The sequence below is a fragment of the Pogona vitticeps genome, chromosome 7 (genome assembly GCF_051106095.1).
Source record: "Pogona vitticeps strain Pit_001003342236 chromosome 7, PviZW2.1, whole genome shotgun sequence".
Lineage (NCBI taxonomy): Eukaryota > Metazoa > Chordata > Lepidosauria > Squamata > Agamidae > Pogona > Pogona vitticeps.
In genome coordinates this window covers 8,462,574-8,482,097 of record NC_135789.1, presented here as the reverse complement: position 1 = coordinate 8,482,097, position 19,524 = coordinate 8,462,574, and the positions used below count along the sequence as shown (strand labels likewise).

At 57.0% G+C, this 19,524-nt stretch overlaps 1 protein-coding gene across 1 annotated transcript; it reads left to right on the top strand.

Moving 5' to 3' along the window:
- The first annotated feature begins 1,398 nt into the window (after window positions 1-1,398).
- On the top strand, window positions 1,399-19,055 carry LOC110082468 (uncharacterized). Its single transcript, XM_072977716.2, has 12 exons — window positions 1,399-1,650; window positions 4,786-4,955; window positions 7,709-7,771; window positions 9,289-9,418; window positions 10,278-10,368; window positions 14,056-14,140; window positions 14,642-14,763; window positions 15,137-15,199; window positions 15,805-15,948; window positions 16,488-16,597; window positions 16,928-17,034; window positions 17,762-19,055. Exons 2-12 carry the CDS (start codon window positions 4,808-4,810, stop codon window positions 17,914-17,916), a joined length of 1,218 nt encoding a protein of 405 aa, XP_072833817.2. The 5' UTR covers window positions 1,399-1,650; window positions 4,786-4,807; the 3' UTR covers window positions 17,917-19,055.
- Window positions 19,056-19,524: the final 469 nt, after the last annotated feature.

Below are 19,524 nucleotides of genomic sequence, written 5' to 3'. Positions count from 1 at the left end.
TTTTTCCAGAAAACCATTCTGTTTCTCCACATTTGTCTTAACAGGAGTCCACAGTATATCAGTCATGAATCTGGAAAATTAGAGGTGGTAGCATGTCCATTTCTTTCAGAAAAACCCATAGTTTTTCACATTCTGTCCAGTCAATGACTTTTCTGTAATCTCGAAAAACAAACTGATTTTCCTCTGAAATTTTTGGTACAGCTCAAAAACTGGATATTTTTCACTCTATATATGGTAAACACATTTGTTCTAAAATCTTCAGCATGACACTGATTGCATGGAAACTTATTGGAATGGTCCAATATTTTGTAAGCCACCCCGAGTAGATGCTGTCTAGGGGGGCGGGGTATAAATCGAAAGAATAAATAAAATAAATACATTTACCTCCTTTCCTTAGAATGTGTATTGAATATTTCCAGTCTGTGGGGCATAGTTCCACCCACCCCATATTTGTTGGCATATTGATTCAGTCTCTGTAGCTTGGAATAACACTAGTTTCAGTGGTGTATTTCTTCTAAGTACTTTGACAACAGCTTTCACTGCACTTTCTAGAATTTAAGTTTACTCCCTTGTTGATGTTTCAGCCTGCAATCTTGACCTGGATTTCCTATTGAGTTATTGAGTCTTATGGGAAATATCTCTTTTGGATAGCCCCCTGCGCTGTCTTTGGTGTGATTATAGTAATGCTTCTCTTTGTTGCTGTGGGCGAGTATCTGAAAAGGGGCCCCTATGCTCCTGCAAACAAGCAAACTGGTACGAGAAACCTACTTGAGAGGCTCTCCAAGCATTATACGTAAAAACAAACTCGAAATATAAAGTCAAAAAAGACAAAAAGGTGGTGGCACATGACTTTTATATTTTTTTGAATGTGAGCTGTCCTGGACAAGTCTATGTCATCAGACTTGTTCAAGGAAAAGGAGGTGACTTCCTTGCAAAAGCCTATCTTTTCTCTCTCTCTCTCTCTCTCTCTCTGTGTGTGTGTGTGTTATAAACTAGTCGGATTCACTCCTTTTAAGGCTAGTCAGGATCAGGCCCTAGGAATGCAAAAAAAGGCCTGGTGCGGTGGAGGTGCTGTCCTGGTGGCGTTGGTTTGTTTCCTGCAGGATGTGTAGCCTGATGAGCGGGGCACTTTTCTCATGCTCCGGAGCACTCTGCCTGAAGAGTAATGATGACTACATCCACGCTCCGCACAGCCTGTCCCTTCCTCCATGGAAGTCCGAGGAGCCCTCCTGCCTGGCTGGGCGCCGGGGGGGGGGGGAGAGAGAAGGAAAGCTAGGGAGGGGGTCCCTTCCTATAGCCTGGGCTCTCCCCCCCTCTCCCGTGGTTTGGGGCATTTGGAAGGGAGAGAGAGGGCGCGCAATGCAGACGCTGCCCTGGCGGGGCCGCCGAAGCGAAGGGCGCAAGGCAGGCGGCTGCTCTCCGCAGGCGCGCAGCACTCTCGAGCCGAGCCGAGCCGAGCCGAGCCAAAGGCGGCCGGAGGGGCGGAGCCTGTGGCGGAGACGCTCCTCCCTGGGAGCCGCAGGAGAGCCGGGCGGAGAGGCAGGGCAGGGCGAGGCGTCTCCGCGCCGTCCTCCGGGGTCCTCGCCCGCTCTCCTCCACCGAAGGCGGCCGAAGGAGCGGAGAGACGGGAGGGCCAAGCCTTGGAAGCGGGTAGGAGCGGCGGGGGGGGGGCTGCCCTTGGCGTTCCGGTGTCTGGGTGGCGCGACCCGGGAGCCTTGCGGGTCGGCACACTTGCTCACGCCCCTACACAGCCGCCGAGCAGCGAGGGGGGCGCGGGTGGGGCAGGGAGCCCAGGAAAAAGAAGCCCATTCTCCATCCCCGGGAGAGCGGCGCGGCCCCGGGGCTCTTCCAAGACGCCGGGAGCCACCGAGGTGGGATGCGCGGGGGGGGGGTTGCTGCGGGGCGGCCGTTCGGGGTTTTCCCGCAGCCTCCGCTTATGGGCATGAGCGCCTCTCCTTTGGAAAAGGGTCGGGGAGGGGGCGGCCTGGCCAAGGGCACCCACTGGGGTTCAAAGGGGGTTGGGATCCCCGTCCAGCACCGTAACCCCTACTCCACACTGCCTGGCAAAGCATCGCGCCCCACCCCGCTTTCCTCTCATCTCTAGGCCCGCTCCTGGGATGTTGCAGATGGGGGGGGGCTCGCGAGCCCAGCTTCTGTGGGGGGGGGGCATCCAGAGCTTTATTGAGGGAGGGGGTCCAGACGTTTTGGAGCCTCGATTCAAGAGGGTGCGGGCGGGAAGGAGGAAGAAGCGGGCTCCTCTCACCTGGGGAGCCGTCCGTGGTCTCCCATGGCGGGGGGGGGGCGAAATAAAAAGGAGACGGATGAATGGACGGACGAAGGGTATTCAGGTTGACCCTGGGCGAAAGACGAAGGGATGCCTCTTTGGAGGGCGGAAGGCTAGGCAGAGATGCTTCCTTCCCCCCCCCCGCCCCATTGCTGCGCGTTTGCCCTTGGAAAGACAGCGGTGCAAAGCTTGCGCGCGCACACCCACCCACCCGTCCAGCCCCTCACCAAGGAGAACCCCCCCCCCCCTTTTGCAGAGCTGCCATCGCCCTGACTGGGTGAAAAGCTGCGGCTCCCTCCGCGCAGCCCCGGCGGCGGGTGCTTCCCGGGGAAGCTTAGGCGAACCGAGCAACATCTGCAGAGAAACAGCGGTGGTGTCGGCGGGGGGGGGGGGCGCGCCTGCCGCTTGCGCTCGCCTGCCTGCCTGCCTGCCGGAGGCTGCGTTAAAGGAAATGTCAAAGAGAGAGGGAGAGAAAGCAGGAATTTTGCTTCTTGTGATGCCAGCCTTTGGCTCTTGCATGCCCGCAGTGTTTAAGGGCCCAGGGCTCCTGGAGCCTCCCATGGGTCCAGGCAGGATTCCAGCAGCATGCTGCTTTTCAAGGGAGCAGAGGCGTATCTGTGGGTTTTTTTGGGGGGGGGTGTCTCTTACCTTCCTCCCCTTCTGCACTGGCTTGATCCATAGTCTCTCTCTCTCTCTCTCAAACACACACACACACACACACACACACACACACACAGAGAGAGAGAGAGAGAGAGAGAGAGGCAGGCAGGCAGACAGGAGAAGGGTGGGTGGATGCTCTGCTTGATAGCTAAGAGGTGGAGGGGGCACTGAGGGTGGCACCAGGGCTTCCTAGGAGCCCACCAGGTGGAGCAGATTGTGGAGGAGCCATTTGCCCAGACTCACTTTAATGGGCCCCTAAACATGGTTGTCCTTTCTGTGTGAAACCCACCCACCCCTCGTGCTCTGGAAATGTCACAGTGGTGGCAGGGCGTATAACACACACCGTCTGCCACACTGTGATCATGGCTGCCCCTCCGAGATGCAGAGAGGATTCAAAGTGCCCCCCCCTCCAATCCACCGAGCCACACCACCCTCCACCTTAAACCCATTCAGATCATTTTCAAAGACCAAATGCCGCATGTCCTGAAACAGAAGCTGATTTGGCCTCATCTCTGCCTGGGTAGTAAGACCTGAGTGGGGAGGCCTTGGTCCCCAATGGGGTTGGGTTGTGGGTTCCCCAGACCGAAGGCTGCCTCTCCCAGCAGAGGCAACAGACTTCTCTTGGAAACGAAAGGTGTTTCATAAGTGCATAGGAAATGCTTAATAATACTAGAACACACATTGGTCATTTCAGAAATAGACTGCTGCGATGCTGTCTATGTAGGGGCTGCCCTTGGAAACAGTACGGGAACTTCACCAGGTCCAAAATGGGGCAGCCAAGCTGATCTCGGAGATCAGTAAAAAAAATTTTTTTCAGGTCACCTCAGTCTCAGGCTGCCTACCTTGGTTTCCGTGCTCAAATTAAGGTATGGGTTATGACCCCGAAGGACCTAGGACCTCAATACTTGTCGGAAGGTCTCTCTCCAAAATCAGTGCACCGTGTCGCTCGCATACGCCTCTCAGTCCGCAAAGCTAAAAGTGGCTCCACCAAGGGGAGCTAGCGAGGGACGGAGGAGGTGACAGGCCTTCTTGGCAACAGCCCTCGCTTTGCAGAACAACCAGCTAAGGTGTGCCGTGCGCCACGCCTTCCGAAATTCAAGATCCTTCTCGAGACAAGACAAGAAGGCAGCTTTAAGAGCATCTTATTCTGAAATGATGTTAGTTCTGGCATTCGAAATTTAGGTTTTCTAAAGATCACCACACTTCAGTCAGTGGTAGCGCCCTTGCGATTTGTCGTGTTATTATGGGAATGGAGCGGGGGGGGTTGTGCGGTTTTCCTCATTGTACACCTCCCGCAGTAATGCCAATTCTCTAATCGGGTGGGGTATCAATTAAATAAGCAACACAGTGCCTTTGGGAAAGGAGGGAGGGCCTTCCTGGCTGCGCTTCAGAAGAAATACATTTTGCATTCCCTCTGCATGCCCTGAAGTCTCCCAGGGCAGCGCAGAAAGGCTAGGCTTTGGATTTTGCCCTCCCCAGTCGCCTGAAATGGGCCGGAAGCTGTTTTGGGTGGTGGGAGTAAAGTGGCAAAAGGAGGTGAACAGATTTCCCTCATGTGGCTAAGCTTACCTGGCAAAGAAGCTCCGTTGGAAGCTCTATCCAGCTTTTCCTGTCCCTTTCTCCTCCCTCCATCTCTGAAACGCCTTTGGCGGGCAACACAAAGGGGCATTTCTCAGGCACCCCCTGCCTTCCCCAAGATGAGTGCCATGTTTGCCCCTCTGGACCACCAGCCTGCCCGCCCCCCCCACACGCCAGGCAATGATCCCAAAAGCCAGCGAGCTCCTCCAGGGTGAGGGAAATGTCTCTAAACCCTCCCATGTTGCATCCTGATCTCATCCCAGGTATTGTTGCAGGGGGGCCGCCATGCTCTCAGGAGGGGCCGGGTGTACTGCTGCTGACCGCCATCGACAACCGCAACCGATGGATGACCGGCGTGCGGCGGCCCCAGCACTGAAGATGACGATGACGGGCATTCAGATCGACCGTTCCCGCTTGCCTCCAGTTCAAGAAGGTAGGCTGTGATATAATACAAGCTGGGGGGGGGGGAGGGAGAGAGAGAGAGAATTTGGCCAGCGTGATGATTTTCCCCAAGATAGCCATTGTAATTTTCCTGGTCACTTACGAATATAGCCTGAAAGATTCAGCTAAAGAACAACATCTGTTGGATGCTAGTGTTGAGAGGGTGCCCTGCTCTGTGCCAGCCGGTTGGCAGAATGCCCTCCCAGGGGGGTCCCAGCTGGCTCTTCATTGACCCCCCCCCCCAGCTCTTGGCTCTCCTTGGGATGTCGCAACTGTGGCTTGATTGGGTTCGGGGCTACAGTTTGTGTGGCCTGGACGTGGGCGAGCCTTTCCACCCTGTTACGAACATGTTTTGACTTGCTTTGCTGTCTGCAGCCCGCTTTGGGATGCTTTGGTGTCCAGCCGGATGTCAGCAAGGTGATAAATAAAATGAGAAAGGGTGAGAAAAACGCCCGGGAAGGGAGCAGACCCGAGGTGTGTCCCAACAGGTTCCCTGTTTCAATCAACGGGGAAAAAGGCTTCCCTTCAGGGAAGTCCCGTCTCTCTCCGGTGTTATTCTCCAGTTCAAAGGAGACGTTGAGCTGCAGAATTAAGCTTAAGGAGCAAAGCCAGCTAATGAGCTAGACTGCAGATTTAAGCCTGTTTCCAGCACCCAAGATTCTAGGTGGACGGGAAACCCGTCTGTTTCTGCAGACATGGAAAGACAAACCTTCCAGGGATGAAGATAAGCAGGGAGGAGGAAGAGAATCAGACCCTGGCAGGGCAGCATCTTAGCCTGGGCTGAGCTGACAGATTTTGCTCCGGTGTAAATGGGCACACCCATTTCCGGAAGGAAAAAAACACCCAGCGTGGCTTGCCTCCTGAGGCTTTGGCCCAGAGGGGCAGTCCTGCCACCCCTGCCCGCTCCTCAGCCTTCTGGAGGGTTACCCTCCCATTTCAGCCCTAGAGGCTGCATATGGGGTGGGTGGGTCGCTGGTGGAGGATGGGGGTGCCTGGTTGGGAAAAAAAAATCAAATCAGAGAGAGCATTGCCTGCCTCTCTGGGTGTGCCCACGAGAAGCTGAAAGAGGGCTGATTGAAGATGGCACGCTAATTAGGCATGATAACAATCATTTTAAAAAAACCACCCCAAAGAGAAATCTGCCGGATGAGCCAGCTATTTGAGTGGCTGGCAAAGCGTGGCACATTCTTGGTGCCTCTTTGGGACCTTCTCGTGTCGTGGACCGGCTTTCCGCACTTTGCCCGGATTCTTCCATTTACAAGCTTTGACTTCCTGTTTGTGGAAGAAAATCCCTGGGGAAGGGAAAGGAAGGCAGGATTACTCGAGAGGCCACCGATTTCCTCTAAAGGCAAGGAAGCCACGGGTTGGACGTCAGAGCAGCGAGTGCTTTGATGGCTGTGTGAGTCGGCGTGGAACGGATGTGGCCAGGTGCAACTTGGGCGGCTAGAAGGGGTAGGCATCCCGATTCACCGCTGTTCCTGCAAGAGGGTTATGACTTTCCATGTCATAACCTTTAAGGACAACAGGGTGCATTTTCAAAAAGGGAAATCATTTTTGAGAAGTACTGCCCGGTTACTGTCGTGCTAAGACTTTGCTGCACGTTTGCTGCTAAGACTTTGCTAGCTGTCCTGTTCCACCCGGCGCCTGCAGGAAAGGGGGAGCAGGAGGAAATGAAGGCCTTCCCTGGAATTAGCTGGCTCACCGGGCAGATGGGCAGTCACGGCCATAATGGGAGGGCTCCTCTTCCTGGGCCTCAGATCAGAGTGTGTTCCTGCTGTTTGTGATGAGCTATGATGGCTCAGTGCTGGCGTGTCTATGTGCATGTTCTCTCGACCATTCCAGTCTCTTTCTAGATTGTTCCCCTGGAGGCAGAGGTGCTCCCTGGGACCGGCAGTAGGGATGCTGTGGCACAGTCCCTCCCTTCAGGTCCTCTCCACCCTCCTACTGCCCTCCACTAGTCAGCCATGGCTATCAAAGGCATCCATGGGCATTTTTTTCCAGCGAGGAGAGGAGAAGCTGCCTGATGGCTCCTAAGCAGAAGGCCTGCTCACTGCCATGTGGCCTGTTGCATTTAAGGTTGTGGGAAGGGGGAGGAAGAGATCCCACCATGCCTCCCCCCTACAGGCATCCCTGATGAACCCTAGTTTCACCTGGAAGCCAGGAGGCCCACGTTAACTCCCTCTCCCTTCCCCGCCCCCCCCCGCCCCTGTTCCTTGCACTCTTGTGGTGTCGGCCGCACCCAAGTGGAGGAGTTTCAGAGCCGCCTTTTGGGGCTGCACCCATTGGCCAGGGAGGCCTGGAATGCTGCTGCACAGCTTTCAGGCAGGGGAAGAGGTGGAGGGGGGGAGAGCAGCAGCCTTGCAGGCGAGGGGATGTCTCCGCCGTACACACACACCCCTATTTCTGGCAGTGCTCCTGCGTGGAAATGCCGTGGCCTCAGGCTGGCTGCCTGTCTCCCTGGGAAGGAGGGGTTCTTGCTGAGCTGCTGCCTTCTCTCCTGCCCTCCGAGGATAGTGCCAGGTGCCATAGCCAAGCTTTGAGTCACCTGAGATGCGGAGCAGAGGCTGCTTCTGCCTATTGGATCAGCAGGTCTGGAGGTCGGTGGTTCGAGTGGCACACCTTCTGTGACCTCGCGGGGTGGGTGGGGGCTTGAGAGAGGCCCCCCTCCCCGTTGGTCTCCTGTGCTGATGAGAGCCGGGTGCGAATGTTCTCACGGCCCGGCTGTCTTTGCTTTTCTCCCCGCAGTTTGCCGAGATTTCGCCATCCTGGAAGACGGGGCTTTCGCCTACTGCCTGCAGGAGCAAGAGAGTAAGAGCCGAGAGGCTGGGTGAAGGGTAGCCGGGGTGGGAAGAAGCAGGTCTCTGGCTTTTCCTGCAAAGGGGTGCTGCTGATGCTCCAGCTTTTGACCACCGCGGGACCGCCAGCTCTTTTCAAAGACCCTTCAGATGATCAAGGGACGGTGGGGGGGGGGAGCCAGCGAGCTTCGCATCAGGTTTCATGTTTCTCCTTGATTAAATGGAGCCCAGCATTTCAGTACATCCAGCAGATCGATGTCTGCAGGTGACGACAACGGTAAACTTTAAGGGACGTTCCCAAGGTCGCGGCGGCCTCTTGGCAGCCCTTTGGAAAACCTGCTCCCTTCTTTGGTCCAGCGCCCACCGTTGCCTGGCCACGACTCTTGCTCGTGAATCATTCCGTGACGTCAAGGCTCTCCTCCTGTCGCAAAGAGGGAGGGAGGGAGGATTCAAAGCACCCCGCCCCCCTTCCTTCCTCCCTTCCTCCCACCCATGATTCATGGCCATGAGCATCAGTCTGGGGTGGTGGAGGGAAGGAGGGAGGGGGCCGTGGTGGGTTGGAAGCCCTGGATGCTGGCACCTTGAAAGAAAGGGCCTACCCCCTTCCCTCCAGCCACTCTGGAGAAGAGGGGGCAGGATGGGGCCTCAGAACGTCAGCAGTGCTCTTGCTGTTGCTCTCTGGAGAAGACCCACCAGGAATCAACTGCTGGTGTGGTACCCCATCCTCTTGGGGGGGGCGCATTGGCTTCCTAGGGCTCAGAACAAGGAAATGAAGGAGCGGATGGATGGATGGATGGATGGATGGATGGATGGATGGATGGATGGAGGGATGGAGGGATGGATGGAGGGATGGATGGAGGGATGGAGGGAGGGAGGGAGGGAAGGAAGGAAGGAAGGAAGGAAGGAAGGAAGGAAGGAAGGAAGGAAGGAAGGAAGGAAGGAAGGAAGGAAGGAAGGAAGGAAGGAAGGAAGGAAGGAAGGAAGGAAGGAAGGAAGGAAGGAAGGAAGGAAGGAAGGATGGAAGGATGGAAGGATGGAAGGAAGGAAGGAAGGAAGGAAGGAAGGAAGGAAGGAAGGAAGGAAGGAAGGAAGGAAGGAAGGAAGCCTTCCTTCCTTCACTCACTCACTCACTCACTCACTCACTCACTCACTCACTCACTCACCCACCCACTCCTTTCCCTCTTAGGCCTGTAGAGGCAATGCTCAGAGCCTTCTTTCCTGAGCCCTTTATCCCAGGAATAGCCCCACTTTGTGTTCCTGAGGCTGCAGCTTTGGAAGCAGCTCCTCTGGAGGCTTCAGTCCATGGGGATGGTGGTGGTGATGGAGGAAGAAGAGGGTTCTTCTCTGGTATCGAGGGCTCTCCAGCCTGGGGACATGCCCCAGCCTCTACCTGCCCCCCCCACCACAAGAGAGGCTGCTGGGGTGGGACGGGGGCATCTGCAGGGTGAAGGGGGCCATCACAGCCCTTTAGACTTCAGCACTTACCATGCGTCTCCCTTCCTGCCATCTCCCCACCCCACCCCACCCCAGTTGAGCAGCACTACGCCTCCAATGTTCAGAGGAACCAGCTGGTCCAGAAGGACATCCGCATCGCCAAGACCCTCCAGGACATGGAGGACCAAGTGAGCCGGCTCAGGGTCTCCCGGAAGCAGAAGCCGAGGTAAGCCAGCCCCTTCTTTTCCTTTCTGAGAAAAGGTGTCTGCTGCGATGACGCGGAGGATGGGTGGGTGGCCCAATTCTCTTCTGTCTTAGACTACAGTTCCCATCGTCCCACAGCCAACATGGCCCATCGGGGGCAGACTCCCATGAGCAGTGGCCTCTCTCTCTCTCTCTCTCTCTCTCTCTCTCTCTCTCTCTCTCTCTCTCTCTCTCTCTCTCTCTCTCACACACACACACACACACACACACACACACACACACACACACACACCCTCCAGCAAGCTGGGTACTCAGGTTTATTGACCTCGGAAGGATGGAAGTCTGAGCGAACCTTGAGCCGGCTAGCTGGGATTGAACCCAGGTCCGTGAGTAGGGTTGGGGCTGCAGTACTGCAGTTTAACCGCCGCACCATGAGGCTCCATGTGCATTCAACGGACTCATTTCCAGTACCGTTTGTGTTCCTCCTCGGCCGACCAACCCGCTCAACTTCAGCCAGAGACTCGGATGAAAATGCCTTTTGACTGGGAGTTCAGCTCCGTGCAGCAATTCTTGGTCTTTTGAGGCAGGGGAGAAGCAGAGGAACAGGGAGAGGAAAGGGGGAAGCCGAGGGGATGGAGAAGAGCGGGACAGAGAGGGGAGAAAAGAGAGGAAAGGGTAACAAGAGGAGAGAGAGAGGTGGCTGGCTGGCAGGGGAAAAGGCTTTAGTTTAGCGCACTAGGGATTTATCGGTTGCTGGGCTTTAGCGCGCCATTTGATGCGGTGAATTCCTTGTGGTCAAAGTGTGTGCATTTCCCTGGAGCAACTTCCAAGGCCAGAGGCTGCTTTATGGATCTCTCCTTTCCTCCTTCCCTTGCATGCAGCGAAGAGAGCGGTTCCAAAACAGCCCACGCCATCCGGGAGGAGACCCAGCGGAGAGGCGCAGAAGGCCACCGGAGAAAGCAAACAGACCAGGTAACTTCCTTTCCCCCCCCCCCCCGGGTTTTGCCCCGGCTCGGCACCGCAGCAGGTTGGGACCGGCTTGGGGTGGGTGGGTGGCTGAGCTGATGGTCCTGGAGGTGTCTTAGCAAATTCCGGTGAGGCCAGGTCCCACTGCCGCCGGCTCCCCGCCACTCTTTTTGGGTGAAAAGGATTACTTTGTCTTATGTAGGGCAGACGGAGCCATTCCAGGGGGGATTAGCCTAGAAAGCGTGAGCCTTTTGGAGAAGCTGCTGGTCTAATCCTTGAAAAGCCAGAGATCAGAGCTGTCAGGAGGGCATTTGAGGTCACAAACGTCTGCGGGGGGGGGGGAGAAAGAGACAGGAATGTCCCCCCCAGCTCAAAACACAGCACTGTCCCTTGCAATGCTGGTGTGATTGGGGGGGGCATTTACTGTTGCTGGTGTGATGGAGGCGCCAAGGGTCTGAGCAGCTGCTGGCTTTCTGGAGATCGAAATCTGGGCGGTTGTGCTGGGTCATCATCTGCACCTGGAATGCATCGGATCCACCTGGTGGGCTGGAACATGTTTACGAGTAATCGGGTGAGAAAGGCCAGGCGACTGTTTGAACCTGCTTAGGACGTCCGATGTAGGTTGCAGAGAAAATGAGAAAACCTCCCTCTGCTCTGGATCCCCTTTGATTTGGGAAGCTAAGCAGCGCCAGGCCTGGTTGGTCTTTGGAGGGGAGACTCCCCAAAAGGGAACTGTTGGGGTCTCCATCGGGAAGAATCCTGCATACGCTTCCAGAACCAGGAGGGCTGGTCAGAACTGGCTATGCTCGGCCGCCTCTGTTTGGACTGAGGGTTGTGATCTGGAGGTCTGCAGTCTCACCCAAGCCCCCCTCCTTCAAGAGCCGAGGCCGCCCCCTTTGCAGCCCCCCATGGCCTCTGCCACAAAGTGCCAAGGGATGGATGAGTTCCTCTTGACCCAGAAACCTTGCCCTAACCAGGCTGGCCTCCGTGGGATTGACCGGGCTTATCTCCCAAGGCTTGGCCATGGCCCAAATGCAGGAACTGACCTCGGGTCATCCCTTGCGAGCAGACCAGAGTCCCACCAGATGGGAGGCGGCCGCAGCCCGGGAATCAAGCCTGCGGGCGGCTCTCGACCCTCGCCTTCCCCGGAGCAAATCCGCAGAGGCAGCCGGCGGAGTCCGTTGAAGGGGAAAGAACCGAGTGCGGGTGCGCAGCAGATCGGGCGAGAATAAATTGGCTCGGTGCCAAGGGGTCGCCCAAGCATTTCCTCCAGGGAAGAATGACCCCCTAGCTTTCCCGGGAAGTCGGCTCCCTTTCTGTCATCCCGTGGGGGGGGGGGCAGTTTCAATGGGGGTGTTTTGTTCTATGGCCAGTGCTTCCCTCTCCACCAACCTCTTTCTGGACCACGGGGAGGTTCGGGGAGGTGGGGGGGGCAGGAAAAGCCTGGCAAGGAGGCGCCGCAGCCCCTCCCCATCTGCTCCCTGAGATCGCCCATCGGAGGATGATCGCAGCTGGGCTTGGATGGGTGGCATAAAACATCGCTGCACCTGCAGCCAAGCCCCCCCTTCCCTTCTTGACCTGAGGCTGAAGTGGTCCTGGAGGTCGCCAAGGGAAGGGGGGAAAGGAGTCCTGTATCACAGCCACCATCATCCCCAGCGTCTGCCTTCCTGACACCCCCCCCCCATTGCAACACAGGCTCATTGAATTTGTAGCAGTTTGTTGTCCTGGAAAGCAAGTGGGGCAGGGGCCGGCTTTGGCTTATGGGGAGGGAGTCACAAACAGGACGCGGATTTCGGGGGACACCTCCCCCCGGATTTGGTGAGCCGGCGGCGTGAGACCTGCGCGGACATACCAATCCTGCTTAAAATGAGGAGTGCAGGAGAACTGCTCCACTCTGCCAAGGTCAGCCCCATGGCCCACTTGGGCTGTGTGTGGGCCAGCTTTTTTGGGATCCCACAGTGATTTGGGAAGGTTCCTACGCCCTGCATCGCCCCCCTCCCCGTGCACGGACACATACGAGTCGCTGGCCAAAAATTAAGCCACTAGAAGAGGCTGCCTTGCCTGGAGGCCCATGGAGTGGAGAGAACGGGCAGAGAGCAGGGATTTTGTTTCGCTTGCGCCTGGAGGCAACGTCCGGCTTTTCCGATGCCGGGCTCTGAGGCTGCCCCCTCTCCTGTGCTTCCTTTGGAGGACACCCCCTCCCCCGCTGCAGAGTCTGGATCCTAAGATTTGCTCTGTGTCCTGCTTGGTGACCCCCACCCCACCCCCAGCCAGCCAACTGGGCTGGTCTTCCCCTGCATTCTGTGTTTCTTTCCTCCATCTTGACCCAAAACTCTCCCCCCCTCCCAAACGAGGTGTAGGAAGAACGGTTCGGCTTGGCCAGCTTTGGTTTGGATTTGATCCTGGGGAGGAAAACAGGGACCTGGAACAACCCCCCCCATTTCACTCTTTGAGGTGGCTCCTGGGGGGAAAGGGGTGCATTTGGGGGGCTCTCTTCCTGCCCGCAGAGGGTTCAGTTTCTGGGGTGCTCAGCACCGGGGTGGCCTCTCATGGCTGGCAGCTGCTGCCCCCTAGTGGCCAAAAAATTTAAGCCTCTCCTTCGGTCCTGATGGAGCCAGGAACGGGGGGGGGGACGCACCCCCAAGAAGGAAGTGGGGGAGAACCAGGAGGCACAGCTATAAATCCAGGTAATGCATGATAAATTTCAAGCAGTGGAAAACACAATTGTCAAAGGATGGGAAGCTGGCCAGGTCAGCCGTCCCCATGCAAAGAGATCAATTTAGCAAGCAGTGGGTAGAATGCATGGCACATTTCCAGGTCAAATGCTTTAAACAAAAAAACATCCCTCTGTCAACACTGTTTAGGCCTCTTCTTGAGTCCCGTGTCCAGCTCTGGACACCCCACTTCAAGAAGGATGCTGACAGATTGGAACAAATTCAGAGGAGGGCGACAAGGAGGATCAGGGGGGCTGGAAACCAAGCCCTTAGGAGGAAAGATGGAAAGAACTGGGCCTGTTTAGCCCTGAGAAAAGAAGGTGGAGGGGAGATAAGAGAGCACTTTTCAAAAACTTGAAAGGCTGTCCTACAGAGGAGGGGCAGGATCTGTTCTGGATCCTCCCAGCGTGCAGGACGTGCAACGATGGGCTCAAGTTAGAGGAAGCCGGCTCTCGGTTGAAGATCAGGAAAAACTTCCTAACTGTTAGAGCTGCGCGACAATGGAACCCAATTGATGACCTCAGGAAGTGGTGAGCTCGTGGAGGCATTCAATAGAAAATTGGATGACCCTCTGCCAGATCTGCTTTGACTTGTCCTCCAGCACTGAGCAGGGGTTTGGATTCGATGGCTTTAAAGGCTGCTTCCAACTTTATCATTCTGCGATTCTACCCCAGCTGCTTGGCTTTGTGTGTGGTCACAGGTTGTTGAGAGTGGCTACATAAATGGTGTTGCCCAGCATAGCAAAGCTTCCTTTTCCCCTGCCTGTTTTTGTATATGGGACCAGAGGAATTGCCAGATCATGAAGCCAAAACAATTTGGCTGGGTCTGTGTTCAAGTCGGGGAAGGCCGTCCGTGACAGAGGGGTGCCGAGGAAGCCCCTGCAGGCCACGGGAGAAGGTCGATGTTACCCCTTGCTTGCTCGTGGCGGCAGCTGGTTTTTGTGTGGGCCTCAGTGGACGTTTTTATCTCCCGCACGCAGGAGCTTGCCCGGCGTCTGCAAGAGGAAGAGAAGGCAACCCGTCAGCAGCAGGAGGAAAAACTGCAGAGCTTACAGGAGGGACCAGGTAGCTGCTGGCGGGAGGGGGCTTCTCTGATGGGCTCTGGGGCCACAGACAAGGGGTGCCGTGGAGGTACAGGCAGGAGAAGATGCCGGTCCCATTCAAGGCATCTCCGCACGGAGATATTTTGCCTTGGGTTTCCCGGTTCTCAGGAAGCTTTACTGCCTTTGGCACCAAGTCACCGTCATAGGGTACACGCCAGTGGCTGGCCCATGCCTGCTTGATTTTTCCCATCTGCTGGTTGGGAGAGGCCTGCAAGATGATTCACAGCTAAGGTCTCCGAGAGGTTTTGTTCCCCTGCAGGCCCCTGAGATCTCTGTGGGCTCAAGCCATCGAGGTGCGGGCTCTCTCGTTGATCGTTGCTCATTTGCAGTCGGAAGGGGGTGAAAGATTTCACTCCCAAGATTGCAGGCGGTTCAAGTGTCTGCATGATCAGCCAGTGGTGGGAGCCCATGGCTTCTTCCGCAACGATTCCTCACAACATTTTGACCTTGTGCCTCTGCGCAGACAACCGGATCGGCCCCTTGGCCTGGCTGGTGGAGGAGGAGAACCTCCAGAGCCAAGAGCAGCTGCGTCAGGATGAAGAGCTGGCCTGGAGGCTGCAGGAGGAGGAGCACGCCCGCGCCACCGTGAGCGTTTCCCCCTCTCCCTTATCTCCCACAGCCAGTGGTTTGGGCAACTTGAGGGTCAAGAAGGATGGGGCTGTGCTTGCCCGTCAGAAACCAGGCCTGTCCAGATGTGAAAACATGGCTGTTTGTCCCAAATTTGTGATTGAGGGACAGAAGGAACCGCTGAGCGCCCTCGTAGCAGGTTGTCCGGCTTGCACCACCATCCGTAAAAGTCGTAGGTTTCGATGGCTGGTTGCGAAGGGGCAGTGGGATTCTCTTGATGAGCTCCCACAAGGAAGGGCTAACCTTCTGATGGGTTGTGGTTCTTGGTTCCTCTGTGGCCCTTCCATTGCCCCATTTCTTTTCTGATCCGGGACGTCTTTCCTCCTCACAGAGAGCCAGGAGGAACCGGGAGAGGAACGATGACTATCGGGCGGCCCAGGTAGCTCAGGATGAGGTGAGGAAGAAGAGGAGAAGAAGGGGAAAGGTCTGGTGGCAGCCCCCCCCTATGTGCTCTGCTTTCCTCTCAAGTCTCCTCCTGACTGGGTCAGAGCGAGACCCTTGGCGTCATGATTCCTCCCACGCTCCTTTTCCCAAGCGCTGCGAGCACAACAGCGCTGAACCGGCACGCCGGGTGCTAGCAAAGCATCCTGGGCCCAACCTGCCTGTGCTCCACAGCGCCCCCTTGTGGGCCTGATCCCCTTTCCGTGGGAGGAAGCCACCTTGCATGTGGTCCCAGCGTCTGTATCAGGAGGTCAAGCCTTGATCCCTAGCATCTAGCCCCCACCTGCCTGCCCCTCCACCAGCCGGAGGGACCCAAATTTGTAGGTAGCTGGGTGGGTGTGAAGGTGGGGGTTTTAGAGCCACCTGAAAGAATATCGTTGTCCAAGGCGGCTAATGCCTAAGGTGAAGCCTAGCCTGGGCATGGCAAGGGGCCTGGCTGGCTCTCTTTTCCTCTCTGGGGCACGGCACCCTCAGCCACTGGTGGTGCCCCTCTGTTCCCCCTTGGGACTGCTCAGAGGCCATGGAGTGATGGGTCTATCCACCTCAATTCCCCCCCAGGAAATTGCTCGATACATGCAGGACCAAGAGCTGAAGGCGCGCTGGAGGAGCGCAACCCAGGAGTCGGCGGACGAGCGAGAAGGGGGTGAAGAGGTGCCCGGCAGACGCACTGCGCCCAGGTGGAGCGGCCACCATGGCCACGAGGTAAGCCTTGGCAGTCCCAGGGCAGGAGTGTGCGCGCAGAGGTCTCAGCTTTGCAAAGGGGCAGGGAAGGGGAGGGGGCAAATGTCCTTTTCTGTTGCGCCTCCTCCCCAAAGCCTGGCTCTTTGATCGCTCTAAGCAAGCGCATCTGAGGAAGGAAAGGAGGAGGAATCCCTTCCTGGCAGGGGTGGTTCTTACCCCCCCACTGGGGGGTGGGCAAGCTGCCCATGTTTGCCAGACCAGGGGGAAAAAAACCCACCTCCACTCCATGGCCCTGCATTGCTCAGGCACACCCTCACTGGGGCAACCTGGCTCGTGGATGCTGTAGGAGCATCTGCAAATACACAGAACAGAGGCAACCAGATCTCCCACCCCTCCCAACCAGATCTCCCACCCCTCCCAACCAGATCCCTCCCTCCCAAAGGGCCTGAGGGTCTCTTCACAGCCCTTCAAGCAGCCCCACATCCGTGCACCCACCACCAGAACCGCCGCCGGCTCATTTTTGCCTTGCTGGAACGGCGTCCCTTTTGGTCTCTCGTCAGGATGAGGAACCCCGGCCGAACGGCGGCAGAGCTGCCCCCCCAGTCGGGAGAGTCCACCCCCTCGAGAGATCTGAGACCCCCACCAGAGGAGGTCCCGCGGCGCCGACCGAGTGAGTGCTCAGGCGGGAAACCCTGGACGTTCCGCCGTTTGTGCTGCGCTCTTGACCAAAGGGTGGTGGGGCCTTGAACCCGGGACCATGTTCCTTGCCTTAAGGAAGGGGAGTGAAATTTGAAGAGCCTTTTTTATTTTTGCAGCAAGGGGGGTGGCTTTTGTGGGGAAGAGGGGTTGGCGCTTTGCTTCTTCAGAGATCCGCGCCCCCCCCCCCCTTGAACGTTGGTCTCGGAAACATCCTGGGACGTTTCTCCCAGAGGGGGGGGTGGCTTCTTCCCTGTGCAAAAAAAACGTGTGGCTCGCTGGTTGACCGGAGTTCCTCCCTCAGGCCGCCACAACTTTGCCGAAACATTGTGGAAGAGCTGGATCCGACCTTCAAGGCCAAAGGAGGGGCTGAGCGCCCTGTCGCTCTGCCGACCGCGGCTCGCTTCCGAGGTGAGGAGCTTTGCCTGGGGGGGGAGCCATCAATGCCTTCCCCACAGACTGCAGAGGTGATATTCGTGCTTAGCCAGACATGGAAAGACCCCCAAGCTGAGCCTGGGGGTATGATGAGGGAAAGGGTTGATTCTCTCGGGGGGGGCGAGGTAGCCTCAGCCCGGCCACTGATCCACCCAGGTTTGGTTCGGGGCTCTTTATTCCCCCCCCCTCCCTGCCTCACACACTGGCCGCTTTTAGGGTGTTCTGCGTGGGCTGATTCAGAGCATCCTCTCGCCTGAGTGGAAAGAATGTCACTGCACGCCCGGAGAAAGAAAAAGCTTTGCTCTCCCTACAGAAGGACCGGCAGGGGCGTTTGCTGAATAGCTTGCTAGGAGGCCTCGCTCATGCTTCGTGTGCGTCGGAAGGCGTGCGCACAGAGCCCCTTCTCAGAGCGTGCAGAAAGTCCAGCAGAGGGTGTTCATCTCCAGCCCCCCTCCAAGCTGCCAAGGATTCGTTCGCTGAAATGCTGTCTTGACTGTTACAGCTAGACGGCCATGTGTCTGGAGACACGGCGTTCGGGAGACAGAGATCTGTGCAGAGCCATAGCCCACGCTTGGGGGGAACTGGAGGTGACTGAGTGGGGGGGACCAGAAGCTGGGGTGGGGTGGGGCAGACAAAGGCGGAGGCTGCTCCTGGCAGACTTTCATTGAGCCCCTCCCCTCCTTTTGCTCCCCCTCCGCTTTAGCTGCCACCCCCGTCCACCCCGTTCCCGTGGACGGCTTCTTCGACTACCTGGATGAGTTCGCAGGACCGGCCTTCGTGTCCCCCACCAAACGACAGCCGGAGAAGGCGGGCCACCCAAAACCGAGGGACAAAAAGGAAGGGTGCAAGCAACAGTGAGCGGTCGAGAAGCGTCGCCCCCTTCAGCAGGGACTCCGACCAGGGAGGCCTGGTCTCTCGGGGGGCCCCGGGCTTGCCTGCACGCCACTACCTTTTGGCGTAGGGTTTGCATCACAGGGCCTCGGGGAGGAGGCCAGGCAGCGGCCGGTTGGGTTTCAAGAGGGATCAGTGCACTTGGCATGGCCGTGGCCCTCGGTCACGGGCGTATGTGGACACCTGGAAACGTTTCTGTCGTATTTCCACCCCTGCTCATCCGCCCCCCACAGACCTTCAAGGAGGCTCCTCACGCATGGGCCTCTGGCTGCCGCCCCCCAAGATTGGAGTGCCTGGCGGGGTCCTGCCATAGTTGCCAGCCTGGATCTTTTTCCTGGAGAAACTGCATTCACTGGACCTTCATAGGGGGGAAAAGCCTCTTTCGGGTGCTTATCTGAAGTCAAGGCAGCAGTGATGTCATTGTGGGGGGCCACCTCTTGGGAGACACGTGGGGCCCCAATGGGGAAGGGGTGTGATTTCCTCTTGTCTGCCTGCCGCTTTTTCTGCCTGCTCGTGTGTGGTCCTGGAGCATTGAGTCCTTGGTTCTTCTGGGGGATCCTCAACTGCGGGAGACGACGAGGAGGGAGCAGGCAGCCCCTGGAAAGGCTCAGCCAAGCCCGTGAACAGAGAGGTTGCTTTGAACAAGCGAAAGGACTCCTGGTTTCTGGGAAGGGACCACCGTGTCGAGCCGGAGAAGCTCGTTCTGGCCAGAGGCCGGTCCGGATCTCAAGGGGGAAGGTGGCCGAGCCACCTGTGGCCCTCCAGATGTGGTGGGAAGTCTGCCCAGACCACAGCTAGGGCGTTGCCAGACCAGAAACACACGTTGGTGTAGGAGTGAGGGCTGCTGGGAGGGGTGAAGCCAAACCTGGTGCTCAATCCTTGAGGTTTCTTTGCATTACGGCAAAAGGAAGTTCTCTGGCGTATGTTTCTGTGTTTGTACTTTTATGCATGTCTCCTGCATGCTTGTGCCCTGGAGAGGAGCTGGTGGCAGATGGGCCCAGCTTCGCCAAGCTCCCCTTCGTGTTTGTGTTCCCTCTGGGCTGTTACATGTGTTTTTCTCTCTCTGTGTGTGCGTATGTGTTTTAAATAAAGGTCCCTGGCCACTTTGGGGCTGTTTGGCCTCACCTGCACCTGCCAGAAAGGTGCCTTCCCTGAACCACCTGCCCAAGGGTCAAAGGTAGAGAGATGCAAAAGCTGGACGAGAGGGGCCCTCAGCCTGATCCAGCAGGGCTCTTTTGAGGTTCTTAGGCTAATCCCAAGTCACAGATGGGGCTTGCAACAGGGTGACCCCGAATAATGTTGCCCCTTTGCTAAATCCCTGTTGGCGATTCAACAAAGCAAACAAGCAGAAGCACCCGTCTTTCTGCATCTGCCTCCCCTCTGTTTCAGCCTCACCCCGATTCACCCGGCTTCTCAAACGGAAGCCTCTCTCTGCTGACGTTTCATAGCACTGAGCATCCTTTTTGACATAACCTTGCACAAGCGTGTCGGAAATACCCTGATTTGTATCAACCAGTATGATTTGACCTTTCCCCCGCCTGTGAACATCTGTGGAGGTGCTGGCCGTGTGTGATT